Source organism: Myotis lucifugus, unplaced genomic scaffold, assembly GCF_000147115.1.
Source record: "Myotis lucifugus unplaced genomic scaffold, Myoluc2.0 scaffold_3, whole genome shotgun sequence".
NCBI classification, from domain to species: domain Eukaryota; kingdom Metazoa; phylum Chordata; class Mammalia; order Chiroptera; family Vespertilionidae; genus Myotis; species Myotis lucifugus.
This window is the reverse complement of record NW_005871051.1, coordinates 15,618,362-15,639,698: the sequence shown is the minus strand read 5'-3', so window position 1 is coordinate 15,639,698 and position 21,337 is coordinate 15,618,362. Positions and strand designations below refer to the sequence as shown.

General features: G+C 36.4%; 1 protein-coding gene across 1 annotated transcript in view; it reads left to right on the top strand.

Moving 5' to 3' along the window:
- Positions 1-21,337, top strand: part of ABCA12 (ATP binding cassette subfamily A member 12) — a 168,026-nt gene that overhangs the window by 140,453 nt on the left and 6,236 nt on the right. Inside the window, exons 38-50 of the mRNA XM_006082487.3 lie at positions 325-412; positions 2,155-2,260; positions 6,503-6,557; positions 7,128-7,305; positions 8,806-8,921; positions 9,925-10,084; positions 11,421-11,674; positions 13,736-13,940; positions 15,076-15,185; positions 15,491-15,602; positions 16,896-17,030; positions 19,640-19,743; positions 20,903-20,995. Coding sequence (XP_006082549.1) covers positions 325-412; positions 2,155-2,260; positions 6,503-6,557; positions 7,128-7,305; positions 8,806-8,921; positions 9,925-10,084; positions 11,421-11,674; positions 13,736-13,940; positions 15,076-15,185; positions 15,491-15,602; positions 16,896-17,030; positions 19,640-19,743; positions 20,903-20,995 — 1,716 coding nt within the window. The remainder of the gene's footprint in view (positions 1-324; positions 413-2,154; positions 2,261-6,502; positions 6,558-7,127; positions 7,306-8,805; positions 8,922-9,924; positions 10,085-11,420; positions 11,675-13,735; positions 13,941-15,075; positions 15,186-15,490; positions 15,603-16,895; positions 17,031-19,639; positions 19,744-20,902; positions 20,996-21,337) is intronic.

Genomic DNA, 21,337 nt, shown 5'->3' with positions numbered 1-21,337 from the left:
AAAAGGATATTTAAGCCCTAAAGTCTCAGGATTTCTGTGGTGGTTATGTTGGAGGAATTGGTTAGATTATGTCATTGGTTTTCAGAATGATTACTACACATTTGCTATTGTTTAGGACTTTTTATTTCTAGCTATAATATACATTTTAGACTAAAATATGATAAAAACAAATCAATGAAAATGTAAAATATTTATCAGGCAGTATTTATTTTATACCATAAATGTGTTCCTAATGGAAAGAAAAGATTGAGATCTTAAACATTTTAGATCAATTATGACTATTTGCTCCATTAAAACAAATATAAATTTTATTATTTTATACAGATATGGAGGTTGGAGTTTTGGGCTGCCTTTGACTAATGATCTTCGTTTCGATGTAACAGCAGTTCCTGCCAATAGAACACTTGCCAAGGTAAATTATAAAGTTTCTGTGGGATGTCATAGAAATGAGAATGTGAACTTGAAATGTTCAAGCATTTCCATGAGGTAAAAAACAAAACATGGGTATAATCCATTTGAAAAGCAGTTTGGGGTAATACATACCCCATAGCACAGTGATTTCAGTCCTGTGTATTTACTCCAGGGAAACACGTACACATAAGTACAAAACACATATACTAGTGTTTCTCATATGAGCTCAAAACACAACTCCAAGTGTCCATATACAGTAGAATACACAAATAAATTACTGTGTATTTATTCAATAGACCTTTTAGCAATGAAAATGAAAAAATTCAGTGTTATATAATACACAGGCTAAATGTCCCAAACATTATTAATAAGCAGAAGAAAAGACAAAAAGGAATACACAACTATAATTGCATTCACTGTAGACGTCGAGAATCGGCAACCCTCCATTCTATTGTTTAGGGGCAAGAGAATTATGATTTGGAAGGAAAAAGAGGGTCAGGGAGAAGTTATTCTGGGTGCTGGTGAGTTTTGTTTCTCAGCCTGAGTGATGGATCAATGTGTGTACTTCCTTTATAATTTTTTGTTAAACTATACATTAATGTTTTATTTATATTTTGTTGTGTTGTGTCATATTTATCTAGCCTTGTTTCTTAGAGAACATGGAGAGTTAACAGAATTTGATGGAAATTTAAAAAATCCTATTGGCTCTTTTTTCTTCTAGATCATACCTATGTTTTGAAACAAGCACGAGTCACAGGATCACACACCTATGATCAGACTTACTATCAATGGTAGTCTTAGAGAGTTTCAGTTGCCCTTCCCATATTTCTCTTTAGGTTGTAAGAGACATATACAAACTTGGGGAAGTGGAGAACTAACATTCATTTAGATATTGTTATAAACCAAGCACTAGCATCACCTGTTACACAATCTACCTAATTCCATCCTCACAACATCTCTATAAGATAGGTATTGAGTCTATTTTAGCTGGTTTCCACAAGGTCATAGTGAAAGTGAGAAGTAAGTAATAATACTGAATATTTGAATGCCACCCCCTTTTGTTCCTTTCCTCCCTCTCTTTACACAGTAAATATTCTTGAGTCAACAAAGGAGTTATAATATTAAATAATTTCTCTGAAAATCAGATTTTAAATTTTAAATTATTGACTGGGTTTCTTGAATAGAGGTCCACCAGTATTTTAAGTCCCTCTGTATTTGACATAGAAAGTAAAGGAACTCACTTCTTTGTGGGTTATAACTAGGAATAGAGAGCTAGTGGGGGAATTTCAAGGTTATCAGTCTTGTTGCTAAGACTGATGCTTGCATATGTGTTTAATTTTTTTTCTACAGCCTGACATATATGCCATGTGTTTTTATTATATTCCGAGAGCCAAAAATGCCTTATTTTTAGTCTGAGACTCACTATAAATCAACTTCAGAGATGGAGATAATAATACTTTTTCCAGTTTATTTAAAGCTGGGGCTACAGAGAAGATCAGGATAACTAATAACTTACCATTCAGAAAAAATACTACTTTCCCAATCGCTGTCCATCACTGAATTGGAAACTTAGTGGTCTGTGGTCCACACTCTGGGGGATGGTTCATAATCTTCCAAGATGAAATAAACTATTAGGAATTGGTCCTCTTAGTTTAAATACGAATTCCGTAGGCTGTCAGATGTAAAGACAGCCTGGTTTATTGAAACACAATTCTGATCCTGCCTTCTTTTGGAATTGAACAGGTGTGGTATGATCCAGAAGGCTATCACTCCCTTCCAGCTTACCTCAACAGCCTGAACAATTTCCTCCTGCGACTTAACATGTCAAAATATGATGCTGCCCGACACGGTAAAGTTGCTTACACAGAGCTTCTTGTATGGCACCTTTTGCCACTCTCCATATAAAAGTTCATGTTAAATCCCATTTCCTCCCAGCGGCAGGTATTTTATGGTACCTAAATCACAGATCTTTAAAAGGAGTTTGAAGCTACTACTTCCCAACGACCACCAGATGGAAAGTTTGGGATAATCCCCTTAACTTCAATTTAGTTTCTCATTTATCAATTCAGGATAGTAATGCTGACTTTGCCCTTATTTCTGCTTTCATACCTACTAGTTATATCTCAGAGGAAAATATTTTATAACTAGTTGCTTGTATATAGGCTAAAAAAATCAAAATAATAATGTCAATAAATAGCACAAATCTAAACATGAGGACAACACATTTAAACTAAAAGTTCTATGCTTGACCAAAAGTGTTATCATTAATTGAGCACTTACCACATGACATATGCTCTCTAGGGACTCTTGCTAATCTTTCAAGCACCCTTTCAGGCTGAGTATCCTTGTTCCCTACTATTTATCTGGGGGTCATAGTGGGATTTGAACTCATTTCTGTCTGACTCTTGCCTCTTTATTTTTTAAATACTTCTCTATTCCCAGCCAGCTTTACTTTATTTGGATTTCCCAAGAGGCTTCCACATCATTTTTTTTTCACATCGTTTTAAAAATAGAGTCTATAATTTGAAAGATAAGTCAATCACTGTCCATCAGACTCTTTTATTGTCTTAAGCATTACTCAAATTGTTTTTGCCATATTGATCCTAAAAAATAATAATGATAAAGGTAAAAAAAAAATAAGTCTCATATTTGCTGGCTAAGCCTGAGGGCTAGCCCAATAAATGAGCTAACAAATAACCGATTAAGTAGGGAGAAAAGATACAACATGTCTTTGAGAAATGCGGAGGCCTACTTTTCCTTCATCTCCCTGCTGTTGGGCATAATTGTGTATGTGTATGTTCTGTGATTGTACCAGTCAACTGTGGATCAAATACTCGTTCTAGAAACAGAATCCTTTGCAATCTTCACTTCAGAGAAAACACCATTTTCCCCCAACTGCTTTGGCATTTTCTTAGCAGGAGGAACCATAATGAAACAGCAAGAGATAGATAGTCCTGCGATGTGGAGCGTCAGAAAAGGGCAGAGTCAAAGTGGTAAATTAAGTGAGATGGTGACTAAAGCTAGCCGAGTATAACCTGGTTTGAAATACTATTGAACACTTGACTTTCAGTCGGATTTATTATTCAGAGCAAAAGACGGTTGTTGCTGTGGCAGGTAATGAAAGTGTAAAAACTATAGAAATGACTAAGGGAAATGTAGCAAGGGAGTATAGGTGCGAATAAGAGACCAGTGCACTTTTGAAGGGTCATCTATTGAAATCTGTATTCAGTTTTCATTTATTACTAGTGTTCTTTACCACGAACAAAGCAATCTGAGTCATCCTGGACTCAGGCTAGTTCTGACTCTTACCACTGTATTTTTAAAAATCTTTGTTGTTGAAAGTATTACAGATGTCCCCGTTTCCCCCCATGAACCCCCTCCACCCTGCTCCGGTACCCTCCCCACCTACCACTGTATTTTTAAGTTACAGAATATAAAGAATTAAGAATTCTGGAACATACATTGACTCTAAAAGTAAATTTATTTTTAATTTTAAAATGAGGCTTAGCTTGAATTATATTTTGTAATTAACTTTTCTTACATAGACTTATGTAAGGGGGAGGGTAGCCTCCCACCCTCTCTGGAAAAAGTTTGATTTTTTTTTAAAGAAAAAAATCCATGTCACCCCAAAATACCTTTGTTATTTTATAATGCATGTGTAGGATCTGGCATGGCAATACTGTCTGTAAAAACCAACTCAACTATTCTCCTGCCACCCCCATCCCATTACCCTAGTTATTTTAAAGCATTTTTGTTGGAGTCTACATGAACTGGGATTTTGCTTTAGCTGTAAAATTGATTTTCTTTGGATTCTCACATTCTATTTAAAATCTTTTAATTAACTTTCCTTTATAATGTCAATATCTATTATATTCATATGGTTTCCTCTCATGGTTAATTACACATGAAAATTCTGTTCTTGCTTCTCAAGGAATATTGTTTTTACTAACAAATATTATACAACGAGGCTTTTTTTCAAAATAACTGACACGTTGTTCCCAACCCCCTGGTGTTTATTCTTACCTTTTATTGCGTTAGTACCAATGGTCAAAAGGAAATATCTCATTTTAGGTTGACAACTCTAGAAACAACATAAAATATGTTACTTTGAAAAATATTTTTCATAGATTTTTAGAGAGAGGAATGGAGAGGCAAGGAGAGAGAGAGAAACATCTATGTGAGAGCGAAACATCTCAGCTGCCTCCTGCATGAGGAGGAAATCAAACCGGTAACCTTTTGGTACACGGGACAACACCCAACCAAGTTAACCACACCAGACAGAGTTAAAATGTGTTACTTTTAATGTGTATTGGATGTGGGAGAAAAAATTGAAATTTTGAGATTGACTAGATTTAATAAGCATTTATTGACTAATTGCTATACTCAAAACATTGTGCTGGATGCTGTAGAACCCCAAAGAAGATTTTGGTATAGACCCCTAACCCTGACACATTTACTTGACCTTTCAGCTAAGGATATGTATGAAAACAATTGGTTCAGCGCCATTTTTTATAGTGGGCTAAATGTATTTGCAAAGATTCCTCTAGAGTACTTTTTGATTCTGAAGCACAAAGCAGAAATTTTTTAAAAAAAGGTTTTCCCCTGCCTATATGATAATTTAACAATTAGGTTTTTGTAGGTTCCCAAGGAAAATTGAATCTCAGTAAAAAGAAAGCCCATTGATTTACACACACACACACACACACACACACACACACGCACACGCACACAAAATAAATAAGAGAATTTTATTCCCCCAATGATGTGATTAAAGTTCTAGGCAAAACTGGTTATTGTTGTCAGTATCTCTGTTTTACTTCAACTACATACTTTTTTCTTTACAATTTCAGAATTTAATTTCAAAGCATGTCGCATTCTACTTAATAACAATGATGAATTTAAGCTAATTAAGAGAATATAACTTTAGAATAATTCTATAATATTTGGGTGCTGTGAATGGGACCTTAATATACTAATATAATGAACACATGCTATATGAGAAGTAAGTGAGAAAGTCCTACCTCAGCTAATGACGCTAGGAACATGTGTTTAGGGCAGCCGTGGGCAAACTATGGCCCGCGGGCCGGATCCGGCCGGTTTGAAATGAATAAAACTAAAAAAAAAAAAAGACCGTACCCTTTTATGTAATGATGTTTACTTTGAATTTATATTAGTTCACACAAACACTCCATCCATGCTTTTGTTCCGGCCCTCTGGTCCAGATTAAGAACCCATTGTGGCCCTCGAGTCAAAAAGTTTGCCCACCCCTGATTTAGGGGCTATCTTCCTTCTAGTTTCTACCATTCTGTTCCAAAGTTACTCAGGCAGTATAGACCTTACCTTCACAATGTGGTCCTTTAGGAATCTGTTGACAGCCCATTTTGACTCTGGCTAGCCAACATCTTCTAAGGAAGAGGGGAAAAAACTTTGCTTCTAGCTCCAAAAGTGAAACCAACTGTGGGAGAACCCAATAATGTAGGATCATATTGGAATTAAGTGACTAATTTTCTGAAGCCAGCTAGTTTCCCTGAGTCTTCCTTGATTTTTATGTCCCCACGAAAATCCCTGAAGGGGTGGCCGAGGCTCCAAGCCCTACTGTGGTAGAATTCCAGAACAACAGGCATCTTAGAAATAAAGAGAAGGAGGGATCTATCCTCTCAAGTACAATATTTCCACCACAGCCAATAGCACGATGAAGAAGAAAGGGGGTGGTAAGTGTCTGTTCTTCAGGAGATCCTCATATAATTGGTCTCCCTTTGAGTTGCTTCTTTATATGCCAATAATTTCTGAAGTACAGCAAAGAGGAGAAAATAGGAAACCCTTAATTAAATATAATAGGGAGGCAAATGCTATACAAGAAATGTAAGCCCCTTCCCTCAAAATTCCATACATGATCTAAAAACTTTTTCTTTTTATGTCCACTTGTATGTCATTAGTGAGATTGGAAGAAAATAATTTTCCTTTAAAAGAGTATCCCTAAAGTAAAATTCTTTAGATCATAGCATAAGGAGAAAGTATTGTGCCTTATTCTCTAAAATTTGATATTTCTGATTACCTGAATACCTACTAAAAGAACTGTCTCTTCTTTAAGCCATCATCATGTATAGTCACCCTTATCCAGGCGTGCAAGACCAAGAACAAGCCACGTAAGTGCATATGTATGGCATGACTACTTCCTCCTTGGCCTAGACAAGTCTTTGCACTAAGTACTATAATTGGAAATCACAGTTGTATCTGCATGAATGTCAATCTAGAAAAGCTGGTAATATAAGTCACTGCCTGGGACAAAAGGAAGTTTCTGAAAGAGTGTACAGTGGGGTTGCCAAGTAGCGCGTGTTGACTATAGATTTATAGAATCTGTTGCTTTTGTAAGTCAGGTGCATAAGTGCTTCATCATTTCAATTTCCCTGCATAGCATTTAAGCCCTATTTCTATGCTCAAGAACTATATATCTCTTGATACACCCCGTAACCCTTGGAGACTGAGGTTTTCTATAAAATATCCCCAGTCAATTCAGATGCGCTAGAGCTACATTTATTCCAGGGTCACAGCCGAGTCATGTAGAAGGTATTATCTGGATGCCTTGCAGGAAGACTTATTTGTGTCACAGCCAACTCCTATACTGTTTTGTTGATGATTTTAGTCATGAATCTTTCTGAAAGGAAAAGAGGTTCAAAAATGTATGTGTGCTTTCTTCTGCCTATTGCTCACTACAGAATGAGCAGTCTCATCGATGTCTTAGTGGCCCTCTCCATCCTGATGGGCTACTCTGTCACTACCGCCAGCTTTGTCACCTATGTTGTAAGGGAGCATCAGACCAAAGCCAAGCAGTTGCAGCACATTTCAGGCATCGGTGTGACATGCTACTGGGTAACAAATTTCATATATGACATGGTGAGTAACTTGTGTATTCTTGGGAAGACAGGGTTGATTTTAGTAGAAGACATCAGTCTTAAATTTGAAATTTACTGATGCTAGTTTGTTCATATTATTACCCTAAAATAAGCAAATTAAGAAAAAAAATGCTTTGCATCCGGCTTGCAAGTCATCCAGTGGTTGGGTGATGCGCTAGAGCTACATTTATTCCAGGGTCCCAGAGAAATCCACCTGCCCTCATCTCGGTGGTCTGAGGACCACCCATTCCAGGGCCCCACTCCAGACCCATTATATCCCTATCTTGGAAATGGAGCCTGGGAAATACCCACTGTTAACAAAATCCTTCAAGTTAACTTATGCACACTGAAGTTCGAGGGCCATTACTGCGAAGAAACAGAAGCTTCGCAGAACAACCTTGCCCAATGGTACCAAATAATCAAGCTTATACAATTTAATCAACAAATACTGGGCATTTCAAAGTAGCATCCCAGGCAGAATGACACATTGGAGAAGATTAGTAGGAACAATAAAGGATGCATTTTATTGCTAGCCCTCTGATTTGCATAAAGTGATCTCAAAGTTCGGATGGTTTTTCTTGTCTCCAAATGTGCCTGGATTGGCCAAAAGCCCAGGATGGGCTTGCTTTGCCTGGTGATTATGGTGAAATTGTCTGGGTTGCTGTAGAGATCATTGGTTTAAAGGATTGGAGAGTAATTAACTGCATATCCATTTTGTGAATGTATTTAGTGAGGTCTGAAATGCTTTTGTTGTAGAAGTCAAATCTAAAAGAACAGTAATGACTCCTCTGTACTTAATAGGAGCTTTAATGTTAAGAAAGCTTAAAAGTATATACTTCTGTGAAGGGCTGCTAACTATTCAGATTCTGTTGTTCTAAATCTGGTGTTCACTTCAATTTAGGAGATTCTCACCTCCCCTCCCCCCAAATTAAAACACCATCTCTTTTATTGTGTGCATCTTGCTGTAAACTCAACATTTCCTATTTGTACTTGTCAGTAAAACCTTGTGTTCTTTGTTCATATACCTGTGATTCTAAGAATGTGTAGGCCCCGCTGCTCTGCTGTTTGGCACAGACTGGCTCACACTGATAACCAAGCCTTAGAAATCACAACCATCTGAGAGAGTTCTAGTCTTCAAAATGAAATCAATACTTAGAGGACTGAATCTAATGCCAGGATCGGATGCCTGGCTGTCTTATCTGTCTCACTGAGCTTCTGGCACCGAATCATCCAGTCTCAAGGCCTGGAGGCAGAAACACTAGGGACTCCATGTGTATTTATATAGATGAAGGCTGGCTTGACCTCATGTTTCAGGAGACAATTTTTAGAGTGAAATCAATGTAAAATAAGCTGAACATTACCAGCAGCAGGAACATCAATAAAAATTTGTTTCTTTAAACATTTCTAGGTCAACTTGTTATAGTTTTAAACTATATGGCCTATTAATTTTTCTTTAAAAACACTTGTCACATGTTAAACATTATTTTACCTATTCCCATAGGTCTTCTACTTGGTGCCCGTAGCATTTTCAATTGGTGTCATTGCAATTTTCAAGTTACCTGCTTTCTACAATGGGAACAACCTAGGTGCTGTATCTCTCCTACTCCTGCTATTTGGGTAAGCTGCAGTGAAAGAATTAACAGAATAAAAATCTCCTATGCACAAACAAAGCCTAAATCTCATTAGTTAATTTACAATTGCCTTGGGGTTTCATTAGCCATGAGTGATGACTAACAACACATTATGCTTGTAGTTTGTAAAGTACAATACATCTGAATGTGAATGCTGTTGTTATTAATAGAATTACCTGCCATTAATGAGCATTTACTAGGTACCAAGTGCCATGCTTAGCAATTTACATATGTAATTTAATTTACATAAAAGGGGAGGCTTTAGAATGATCAGAAAAATGTATATGCATGTATGGATTTATGTATTAACAAATGTTGAGTATATATAGCATTAAGGTATATTTATTTATATTTTTATAGATGTCTAAACCACACACATAATATTGTTTCTATATTAGGGTAATACAGATTGATACAATCAATACTTAGAGTAGCAATTCTTTCTTCCCTGAATGCATGAGTACTATCCATTCAGTTAGCAATTGCAGCTGGTGAAGGATCTCTTTGTCTCTAGTTCTACTTCATTACCCCAAAGGTTGTTCAAGTATTTGCTCAAAATAAGACAGCCAGCTCTAAGCATACCCTGGTCTGATTAGCTTGCTTATAATGATACCATTATTTTTCCTCAACTTTAAATTGTAAGATTTATATCGATTAAATCCATATTTTCAAAAAGAAAAAAAAGATCTTGCTTAGGTAGTATAATACCATTTCTAGGAGGAATTAATTTAAAATTGTAATGATGTAGGACTGCTCAAGATTCCTTAAAAGAGAGGATTCTTACTGTCATTTTAAAAACTTCCATTGGAGTTCTGTTGTTGTTGCTAAAGAGAAGAATTGTAAAAAGAAGAGATCTAGCTATGTGGCTTGGAAATTCATTCCTAATGTTTATTTTCACTTTGGAAATCCATCTATGTATGTATATATGTATGTGTTTAATAGGGAGAATAATGAAGGCATAATTTTAATTCTTAATTATTAACATATAGGTATGCCACATTTTCTTGGATGTATTTGCTGGCTGGGATCTTCCATGAAACAGGAATGGCTTTCATCACTTACGTCTGCATCAACCTTTTCTTTGGCATCAATTCCATTGTTTCCTTGTCGGTGGTATACTTTCTGTCCAAGGAAAAGCTTAATGATCCGGTAAGGTCTTTTAATAATCTGCTAAACTTCACTGGATACCTCATATACTTCAACAAGTCCAAGGTGGAAAAATTTTTTGTAATTTGCATTACCTGAGTAGAAAAGAGACATTTCATTAGATTCTATTACATTTAGTAGAGGAGAAACTACAGCCTTTAAAAATTCTTTTTAGGCCCATCGAGGTTCATAACTATAATTGCACTTACCCAGCAACAACACTATTGACATATGATAGGCCTCGAGTTGGGTGATAGAGTGCAATCAGGTCTACGGTACCGCACTACAAGAATCGTGCAACCAATTGGTCAGTTAAACTTTTCACTTATTAACAACTTTTTATGATATGGTAGTGACAAGCACAATGGCTTGGTCATATGATTGTATGTTAAGATTCATTTCAACATTTATGGAAAAAAATACCAATTCATTCCCCTTTGATCATGGGTTGGAGCCTACTTCACTGTAAGCATCACTTTGCATTTAGAGCCGACAATTATGACTAGTTAGAAGGGAAGCACTAACAGTGCCAGGCAATTGAATGGGAAAGAATAGAGAGGAAATGAAGTGAACTGAGGAAAAAACAAGCACACTCCAGGAGGAAGAAGAAAATTCATGAGGAGCATGGCTGGCCCCAAGTGTGAATAATGTGAAAATGAGCCATTTGCTTCTCGTTAAGATAGGTCGTCTTTCTCCTTCCATCTTATTTCACCATTTTAGTCCCTCTTCAAGTAGAAATTACCTTAGATTCTGAAGCTGTAGTGCACTTTCACTCAGGCACCTGCTGATACCCTGAGTCAGACCCCAACACTTTGGCTATTCCTACATTCCTAAAATCTAAGGCAGGTCTAGAAGTGATTCTGTCTCCAGGGTTTGGCCCAACATCTTAGATCAACTCAAGAAAAATATAATCTTTTCTGCCTGTATTTTAATATACATATATTTAAATATCTTTGTATTGATTTCAGAGAGGGAGAGAGAGATAGAAACATCAATGGTGAGAGAGAAGCATTGATAGGCGCCTCTTGCATGCCCCATACTAGGGATTGAACCCGCAACCTGGGCATGTGCCCCAACAGGAATTGAACTGTGACTTCCTGGTTCATAGGTCAGTGTTCAACCACTGAGCCACACTGTCCTGGCTTTGCTTGAATTTTAGTATGAATCTCCACCATTTGGTTACAGTAAATACCTATATGCAAATTCAGCATACATATGAAATAATTGCCAATCTAGATAAGCTTCTCAGGTTCCAATATTCAACTACATCTCACTTTAAATTTTTGTCAATTTGTTGGAAGTTTAACACTAAGCTTCACTTTTATTTATCTTATTTCAGACTTTAGAACTTATTTCTGAAACCCTCAAGCGCATTTTCCTGATATTCCCACAATTCTGTTTTGGCTACGGATTGATTGAACTTTCTCAGCAACAGTCGGTCCTGGACTTCTTAAAAGCATATGGTGTGGAATACCCAAGTGAAACCTTTGAGATGGATAAACTAGGTGCAATGTTCGTGGCTTTGGTTGCTCAGGGCACCATGTTCTTTTTCTTGCGACTCTTAATCAATGAATGGCTAATAAAAAAATTCAGGTAAATACAATGAAAACATAGTGTGTGACATCCAGGATGGAACTCAATTCAAAATATTCAGGGACGGGTCAATATGTCTAAGCTTTTCCATTAGTATGGAAATGTTTTGCTCAAAAAACCTTTTCAAAAATTGTAGCATAATTCACCATTCATTTCATTCAGTAAATAGTTATAGAATGTTACTATGCAAGTATTGCTGTACACTAGAGAGTAACATTAAGCACAATTGTGAGCTATAAAGAAATTAAGATTGAGCAATGGAGAGAAAATATGTACATAAACAAAAGATGTAGTCTGTTTATGTTGTTTGAGTTAGGGAAAATAGAAGTGGGGAAAGAAGATTGATTATGTAGCATGTTAACAATGCATTTGGGGCAACTTTTTGAAAAATGGTGAATATGTGTCATATTAGCTAGAGATTTAGGAAAATAAAATTGAGGACAGATTCATAAATGCACCTACCATTAACCCAACAATTCCATTTCTAGGAATTTTTCTACAGATATGCTCACAAATATGTGGACTAATGTATATATAAAATTATTCATCATAGCAACCTATTCCTAATAGCAAAAGAATGAAATAACCTAACTTTATTTAGGGACTAGTTAAATAAATTATATACATGTATTCATAAATTAAATACCATGCAACCATTAGACAGAATGACACAGTTACCAGTGTAATATTTTGGATTACTTCTAATATTTATTAAGTGAAAAATGCAGGGTTTAGAACACTAAGTAAAGTATATTACCATTTGGGTTAGACAGGAAATATATGTTATTTATATAAACACATGCATAGACTATATAATTACATGTGCCTGTGCTGAAATGAACTGTATATGGTTGAAGAACATTTACTTTTCACTATATATTCTCAGCACCATTTTAATACTTGATGTGCACATATCACCTATCAGAAAATAAAACTTAATAATAATGAAAGAAATGACAAGAGCAAAGATGGAGAAAAAAATCTTGGGACATATCTGAGAAATGAGTAACTACTTGTTTAAAACAGAATAAATGCAATGAAATAGTAGGAGTTAGAGTATGTGGTTGGAAGATTATGGAGTTTATTGAATGCTTGGTTAGAGATATGTGGTTTGGACTTTGTTCAACAAACAAACAGTAGTCCATTAAAGGCTTTTGAGCAGAGAGCAGCATGATCAAATAGTGTCTCAGGAGGTGTGATTTTGTTGAGATAGTGCTGATTGGAATGGACGAGTCAGAGACACTGGAGTAATTTGAGTGTCCTGGAAAAATCTAAGTGAGAAAGAGTGAAAGCCCATGATGGTAATAGAAATAGACAGAAAATGATCAATGACAATGACTGGATATTATAAGGCATTTCCAGTGCTAGCAGAGTGACTGCATGAGTGGATTTTGGAATGGAGAAGATTCAAAGAAAACAGTTGTGATCTCTGGGGATATCATTAAAAGACACAGAGACATCAGGGGAAAAACTAAACTGATTTGTTGGGTTTTTAACTTTGTTTTCTTTGGTTTGCTTTGGTGTTTGTTAAGCAAGATACTGATGTGGATTTGGGATTTGAGACTTACTGAGCTTTCATGGTTGACCTTAACATACTGGATAGATCCTAAGTAAGACATTCACAGTAAAAAGATTATAGAAATACCATTCATATTATTGATGATAAAAGAAAAAATAGAGAGGATTTTAAAAAGGTGATCACTGATTGTGCAATTGTAGGTGTTGATTCTCATTAATGATTCTGGTCTCTGTTAGGAAGTAACTTTCAAACCCAAACTGACCTCCTTATTACTAAAATTAGAAGTCTGAATTGTAAGAGTAAATCTGTGGGCATTCCAGTCATGGAAAGCAAAACCTGTTTTCCAAATATCGTAGCAAATATGGTGAAGAGCAGTCATACTAATTTTTAAGTTATTTGAGTAGCAAATTGCATAACAAATTTAAAACAAACCTAGCATATGATAGCACACTTTTAGTGAAGCAAGAACCCATTAAAACATGTCAAAATTGAATGGTGCCATTTCAGAATCATTGATGCAAATTATTGGGTTCATTTTTTAGACTCTTCTTCAGAAAATTTAATTCTTCACCTGTAATTGAGACAATAGATGAAGATGAAGATGTGCGGGCTGAGAGATTAAGAGTTGAGAATGGTGCAAGCGAATTTGACCTGGTCCAACTCCATCGTCTCACCAAGTCCTACCAACTTATCCACAAAAAGATTATAGCTGTAAACAACATCAGCATTGGGATACCTGCTGGGGAGGTAAGAAACAGTATTTTGTTTCTAACTCTCCTTAATGTTGGTATGATAAGTGACAAATTCAAATCTTTATCTTTCCTTAATTTTTTTTCTAAAAGTATGTAAGTCAACCTCTGAATCATTTGATGGATTCTATATATAAAATTTACTTATAGACCCATGTGTTACTTACCTATACGTCTTCCATCTTGATAGGGAGGATTCATCACATGCTAAGTCCTGAGCCCCTTCCCAAGCTACTCTCCTCCCTGGGGTGGGCTGTCACTCAAGAAGCCTGTGTAGGGTGTTCTCCTCAATGTTTAGTTTCCAGGCCTCTTCAATAAAGAGCATAAAGAAATCAGTTGTCAGAAGTGAGGTCCTGGGACTGCATCCATATTTATTCTTGCTGTTTTCACAGAGCAATATTAAGGCAGCTTTGAAAGGAGAAAGACAAGGTGGGCATATCCCTTAGTTTCTGAGCAGAGCTGCAAAGTAAATGTATCAAATATATTCGACAGTGTAGAGAAATTTCTGCTTCAGCAGCTTATTCAGTAAAGTTGTGATTACAGTTTGTGTGAAAAATGTGAAATCTATAAATACAATCAGTTTGTCAGGTTAGCATATCTTACTCAGGTATTTTTTCATGTCACACAGAGGTGTGCTGTGATATATATAGAACAAGTCATATATATTTACAAATGTTCAAATGTAGTTAAAGGGAAGAGAGGAAAAAGATATATAAGTAACCATTTATTTTAAGAATTTTTATTTTTCAGTTATAGTGGACATACAATATTATATTAGTTTCAAGTGTACAACTCAGTGATTAGACATTTATATAACTAACTGAGCACCACGATAAATCTAGTCCCCATCCTGCACCATACATAGTTATTGCAATATTATTAACTGTACTCCCTATGCTGTACTTTACATCCAGTGACTATTATGTAACTGCCAATTTATTACCCAGTTGTTTTAAAATAGAAAGTTTTATCAAATGCCAATAAAGCACTACAATATGCATGAATAATTCCAGTGATTTATTTTTCTTGGTAATATATTTTACCCAAGGAAAATGAGGAAAGAGACACAATAGTAACATTTCTTTGGTTTTAATTAAGTTTTAAATATTTTCTTTTTTTCTCCCGCTAACCAGTGCTTTGGCCTTCTTGGGGTGAATGGAGCAGGAAAGACCACTATCTTCAAAATGCTGACTGGAGACATAATTCCTTCAAGTGGACACATTCTGATTAGAAATAAGACTGGGTATGAAAAACAAGTGCTTTAATATACTAAGCACTATGTAATTGAATGAAAAAATAATTAAAGCAGATTCTTTATGTTCTTTTATGGTTATGGTATTAAATCCTCAAGTGTGTGTGAGGGGAATGGCTATTCAAGCAAGTGGAAAGTTTTAAACTTTAAGTGTAACTGACGGTGGGATTCTTTTTCCTCTTTTTATCAGAACCACTAATCACCATGACTAAAAGAGAACTGCCTTCCCAACATTTGGGGACGGAGAGGGAACTAAGTTTTGAAACTCATCTGTGTCTTTGATTCTCCCAATTCAGATCTCTGGCTCACGTAGACTCTCACAGCTCACTAGTTGGCTACTGTCCTCAGGAAGATGCCTTAGATTTCTATGCCAGGATACATGGAATTCCAGAAAAGGATATTAAAGAAGTGAGTATAAGTGTGACAAACTAGACCATTTGAAAACCATATTGTTTCTGTTTTCCACCCCCCATCCCCTCAAGACCAAGTTGATATCTACAAAACGAAGACATTTCCTCCTAACAATGATAGTGGATACATATTAGCTTGATTGCATATATCATATACACACCTGTGAACTCAGGTTTAGAACTCAGGTTTAGAAGCTCCTCTGTTAGTTTTTGTTCAGTTATTTTTTAACATATTTTTATTGATTTCAGAGAGGAAAGGAGAGGGAGAGAGAGAGAGAGAGAGAGAGAGAGAAACATCAATGGTGAGAGCTAATCATTGATTGGCTAGTTCCTGCACGCCCCTTACTGGAGATTGGCCCTAAAAACTGGGCATGTGCCCTGACCGGGAATGGAACTGTGACCTCCTGGTTCATAGGTGGATGGTCAACCATTGAGTCATGCCGGTCAGGCTTTCAGATACTTTTTAAGAGCTATCAAAAAAAGGATCACACTGGTCTGGGCTGTGGGTGGAGCATTGATTGGTGATACCTGAACATCCTTTAATGTCCAGATACAAAATGGAATTACCTACAAAATGCCCAAGTAAAAAAGAATAGTTTCCCATTTGAATTTTCAAATGTGGTTTTGTACTTCACTACAATTATTTGCCTTTGTAATGGAATGGTAAACCCTCAGGGCAGTTTCCTCTATTTTTGCAACCCCAGGGATCTGTTGAAATCCTCCTAGAAATCCACTATTTGCCAGGGCTATTTAAGTACAAAAATAGCCACAAGCACTCATGATTCCTCAGTTAATGTGATAAAATTTTGATACCAGGTCAGTTTAAAAAGTCTTAAAGCCTTTCTGACAACTCACCTCTCAGTAAGAAGAAAGATGAAACCGTGAAGACATCAATGAGAAACCTGCCTTGAGAAAGGCTGAATTCTGTTTTAGCTCTTTTAAGCTTAACAAGGAAACCCTGTGTTACTGTAGCAGAAAGAATAATCTGCAATTGCTAATGCAAACACACACGCACATGCACATATGCATACATGCCACACCTTGGGGGGGGGGGGAATCCCACTTGAAAATGAGCCTCCACAGAATCACTTTTATTTTTTAAATAATTATTAATTTCAAGTGGACCTTTGAAAATAAAAATAAAATCTATGTTCAGTTTAAATGTTTGAATTTTTCAGGTATATATTTCTTCACTATAAAATGCTCTTTTCACAAACAGCTTTTATGTTTCTTTGTTTAGTGCTTTAAGGGTTTTGGTAGAAGTTCAACCTAACTCTCTTTCCACCCGTAGACTGTTCATAAACTCCTGCGCAGACTTCACCTGATGCCCTACAAGGACAGGGCTACGTCTCTATGCAGTTACGGCACAAAAAGAAAACTATCCACCGCACTGGCCTTGATCGGGAAGCCTTCCATCCTACTGCTGGTAAGAGAAGCCATGAAAAAGGCTATTGCAGCCTGGCTGGTGTGGCTCAGTGGTTGAGCTTCACCCATGAACCAGGAGGTCACAGTTGGATTCCCAGTCAGGGCACATGCCACATGACTGTGTCGTGGGCTGGAATCCCAGTGGGGGGATATGCAGGAGGCAGCCAGTTGATGATTCTCTCTCATCATTGATGTTTCTCTCTCTCTCTCTCTCTGAAATCAATAAAAACAAATATTATTTAAAAGACTACTGAACAATTAGAACCACATTTCCAATTGGGTGTCACATTTCATTCTCATTATTGGAATTAACATTTGTGAAGTGCACACTATGTGCTGGTTATTTTGCAAAGCACTTTACCTAGACTATCTCATGAAAGGACAGTATAGCTCAGTGGTCGGCAAACTCAGTCAACACAGCCAAATATCAACAGTACAACGATTGAAATTTCTTTTGAGAGCCAAATTTTTAAAACTTAAACTATATAGGTAGGTACATTGTTATTAACCTAATTAGGGTCCTCCTAAGGCTTAGGAAGAGCCACACTCAAGGGTCCAAAGAGCCGCATGTGGCTCGCGAGCCGCAGTTTGCCGACCACTGGGTAAAGTGCTTTGCAAAAGCACTTTATTGCTGATAGTACATCAGCAAATAATTTGTTGCCATGACAGTTGCCCTCAAATATGTTTTTGTCTGAAGCTGTGTCACAGTCGGTTTCAGAGGAAACACTTGGCACGGGAATGGGAATTAGCTGGAATAAATTCAGGGGATACAAGTGAGTCAGTAATGGAATATGGTAGAATGTGATTCCCAGTTACTGGAGAAATCAGTTGTATTGGTAACGGATGAGGTGAACTAACATATTTGTAAACTTCTAGAAAGGAGGAAAGACACATTTTAAGACAATGTGTTGTGCTAAAATGTTATTTCCTTGTTATGGAAAACCCTGAGTTACCTAGCTTGGGATGTGATTGAAAATCTGCCATTTTATTTTATCTGAATTTTTCAAAGGCAAGAAATATAAATATTTTCGTTCAGAGCTAGAATATTAAGCTGACCACCTGAGAATGTAAATTACACACAGGGGTAACATAGCATTCTGCTCCCCAGTATTTATTTCAGAGAAATAAGCTTGCCCTTATTTAGGAAAATCCCCTTCATTTAAGGACATCCATACTCCAAAAGAGCCTTAAGTATATGCAATAAAAATCCACTTATAAACCACCACATTATTCCAGGGATTAAGTCATGCAGAGGATCAGTTCATGTAAACTGCCCAGATGGAGTGATGCACAGCCCAACTCTCTGTAATACCAGAGCTTACAATGTGTTATATCCCTGCCAATCGATGCTTATAATGGAATTTTATTGTGTAAGTGTCCCTTAAATTGGACAAAACAATCCTTAGGCATTCCTGTGAGATAATAGATGTAAAGTACTTCAAAAAGTTAAAAGTGCTGTGCAAATGTTAGGTATTAATGAGCTTCACTGAAATATTGGCTTTGAGAGAAAGATAGTATATTTTCTTTTATACGCATTTACTATATGTGCCATCATCTTCAAAAATAGGAGCCGTGACAATATATCCTTTACTGTTTACCCAAATTATCACTCATTTCTTTCTCTAAATTTAAATTTAAGCCCCTACTATAAAAACAGTCGCTGGTGATCATATGTACATACTTTCCAATATATATAATTTTTACCTAATCTTAACCTGTAATTTGTGTGTTTAATCATTTTTTTGCCCTACTATTGCTTGCTTAGGTTATCCATTACTACATTTCTAATTTTATGTCTGGACAATTTTTGAAACAGCATTTACTTTTCAAATATAATTTATATCTTTCCACTTGGAAGTTTCTGAAAATCATATGCTTATTTCCCCAAAAAGTATGAAATTTCAATTAATGACATAAAACTAAAAATATATCTGAAGCCAGCTGGTGTGGCTCAGAGGTTGAGCGTGGACCCATGAACCAGGAGGTCATGGTTTGATTCCTGGTCAGGACACATGTTCAGGTTGTGGGCTCCATCCCCAGTAGGGGGCGTGCAGGAGGCAGCCAATCAATGATTCTCTCTTATCCTTGATGTTTCTATCTTTCTTTCCCTCTCCCTTCCTCTCTAAAATTAATAAAATATTTTTAAAATATATATACCTCAAATGTATTAACTGAAAACTCAAATTGTGTTCTTTCCACTTCACATGGCATATTATTACTCACAGCCATGCGTCTGCTATCAGGAGCAAGGTAGCAATCTCGTTGCTGTTGGCTTCAAATATATATGTGACAATGTACTATTAAATGTAAAAACTCTGCTTTGTCAGTAATTGAAGCAGAATGTTTTCCAAAGAAATATAAGAGACAAGTGTAAAGTTACAGGATGTCAACTTCAATGAGACACTTCTTAAAACAGATTGTCAATTTTAAATGATTAATCCTGAGCTTTTAGACAGCTGCAGAAAGAAGTCTATTAAGTATGAACAAGTTAGTCGCCGGACTTCACAAAGTGATTTTTGTTCTAGGCAAGTGGGATGTAGTGATTCATGTGAGGAGCCTCATCAAAAATTAATTAATTTGATAAATTTTTTCTTGTAACTTTCTATTAAGGATGAGCCAAGCTCTGGGATGGATCCTAAGTCGAAACGGCACCTCTGGAAGATCATTTCAGAGGAAGTACAGAATAAATGTTCAGTCATCCTCACATCTCACAGGTAACTGAGTGCAGGAACTTTCAGGTCAATAGGTAGGCACGATTCTAGGGTGATGGGTGGGAAAACGTAATCCCCATGTAATATATATTGATAATGAGTGTTTACAATTAGATGAAAGTATTTTGTGTTTATAGTCTTAGGAACAAGTCAGGCAGGTTACATAGTGAGAATCCAGCTGGGATAGGGCCTAAACAATCTTTTTAAAAACAAATTTCTTATGATTTATGACCCTCACAACTCAACTGTGACTTCCTGTTGCTATTGCATAAAGTTCAGCATCTTTTGGCTTACTATGCAAGGCCTTTTTATTATGTAAATTTCTAGCCCTTTTTTCCCTACAACACCTTCTCCTATTAGTCTATCTGAGTGACTCGTGATTCCACAGACATTCATTGACCTTTCCTCTCATCGTGCCCTGGAATGGTCTTTTCAGAAAGTCTCTCCAAGATGTAACCTTACCAGTCCTTTAAGAAGCAGCTCCCAGGCCTCCTCCATAAGGTAGACCCTTCCAATCAGTTAAGTAAAGAAGCACCTGAAGCCCCTGTGTTTTTCTTGTGAGGTTGACCTTGCATGAAGTTCACCCTTTTATTGAACTTATCATAGAGTAGAAAAAGTATTCCATTTGTTTATAATCAAGAAGCTTGTTTCTATCCTAGCCTTGCCCTAGCATACCATCTATCCTGGAGCCAATCATTTAATTGTCATGAACTTTTACATAAAGTTATCATGGTCTATGAAATTAGAAATTATGTAATCACATGCAGGTTAACCAGTTATAAATACAAAACCATAAAAACCAACTAAGTATGGACTCTGAAGCATAATGAAAAGAGCTCAGTATTATTTGGGGAACATTTTTTAGGAAATGTAGGTCTCAAGTCAAAGCTTGAGGGAGTTTGAAAGAAGTAATGTGCTTGATAGGGTGTTCCGAGTGAGAGAGTTGGCCTCAGGCTTAAGAAGGAGCAGTAATAAACCCTATGTGAAGACACTTAATTGATATTTAAAAAGTTTTTTTTTAGTTCTTCAAGGGAAAAGCCATATTAAGAAACTAAAATCGTATTTCTAAAGTGCCATAATGAAATAGTTAATTTCTGTTCATGAATGGAAATCTAATTTTCTGTGCCCAGAATTCTGATATGGTGTGCTGTCTGCCTTTCAGCATGGAAGAATGTGAAGCTCTCTGTACCAGGCTGGCCATCATGGTGAATGGGAGGTTCCAGTGCATTGGATCTTTGCAGCATATAAAGAGCAGGTGAAGAGCAAATGTGTATTTAACATATGGAGTAGGGTAATCAATCTGATGGTACTATGCTCACCTCCAAGGACGATCTCAGCAGCCTACCCTGCAACGAGTAGTAGAATTGGAATGGATAAGTTAATCATTGCCTCATTTTAAAGTTAAATTACCTTAGTGAGGGTTGGATGTATTTTTAGTTAATAACCCCAAAACTTACAAGGCCTAAAAGCTTTAAAAAATTAATTCACAACCAATATAACCTCAAAAGGCAGTTTCAGGAGTTTACTAAATAACAAATTAGACTTTGACAGGTACAGGAAGGCAAAAACTTTTATTTAATATGTTCATTTGCACAAG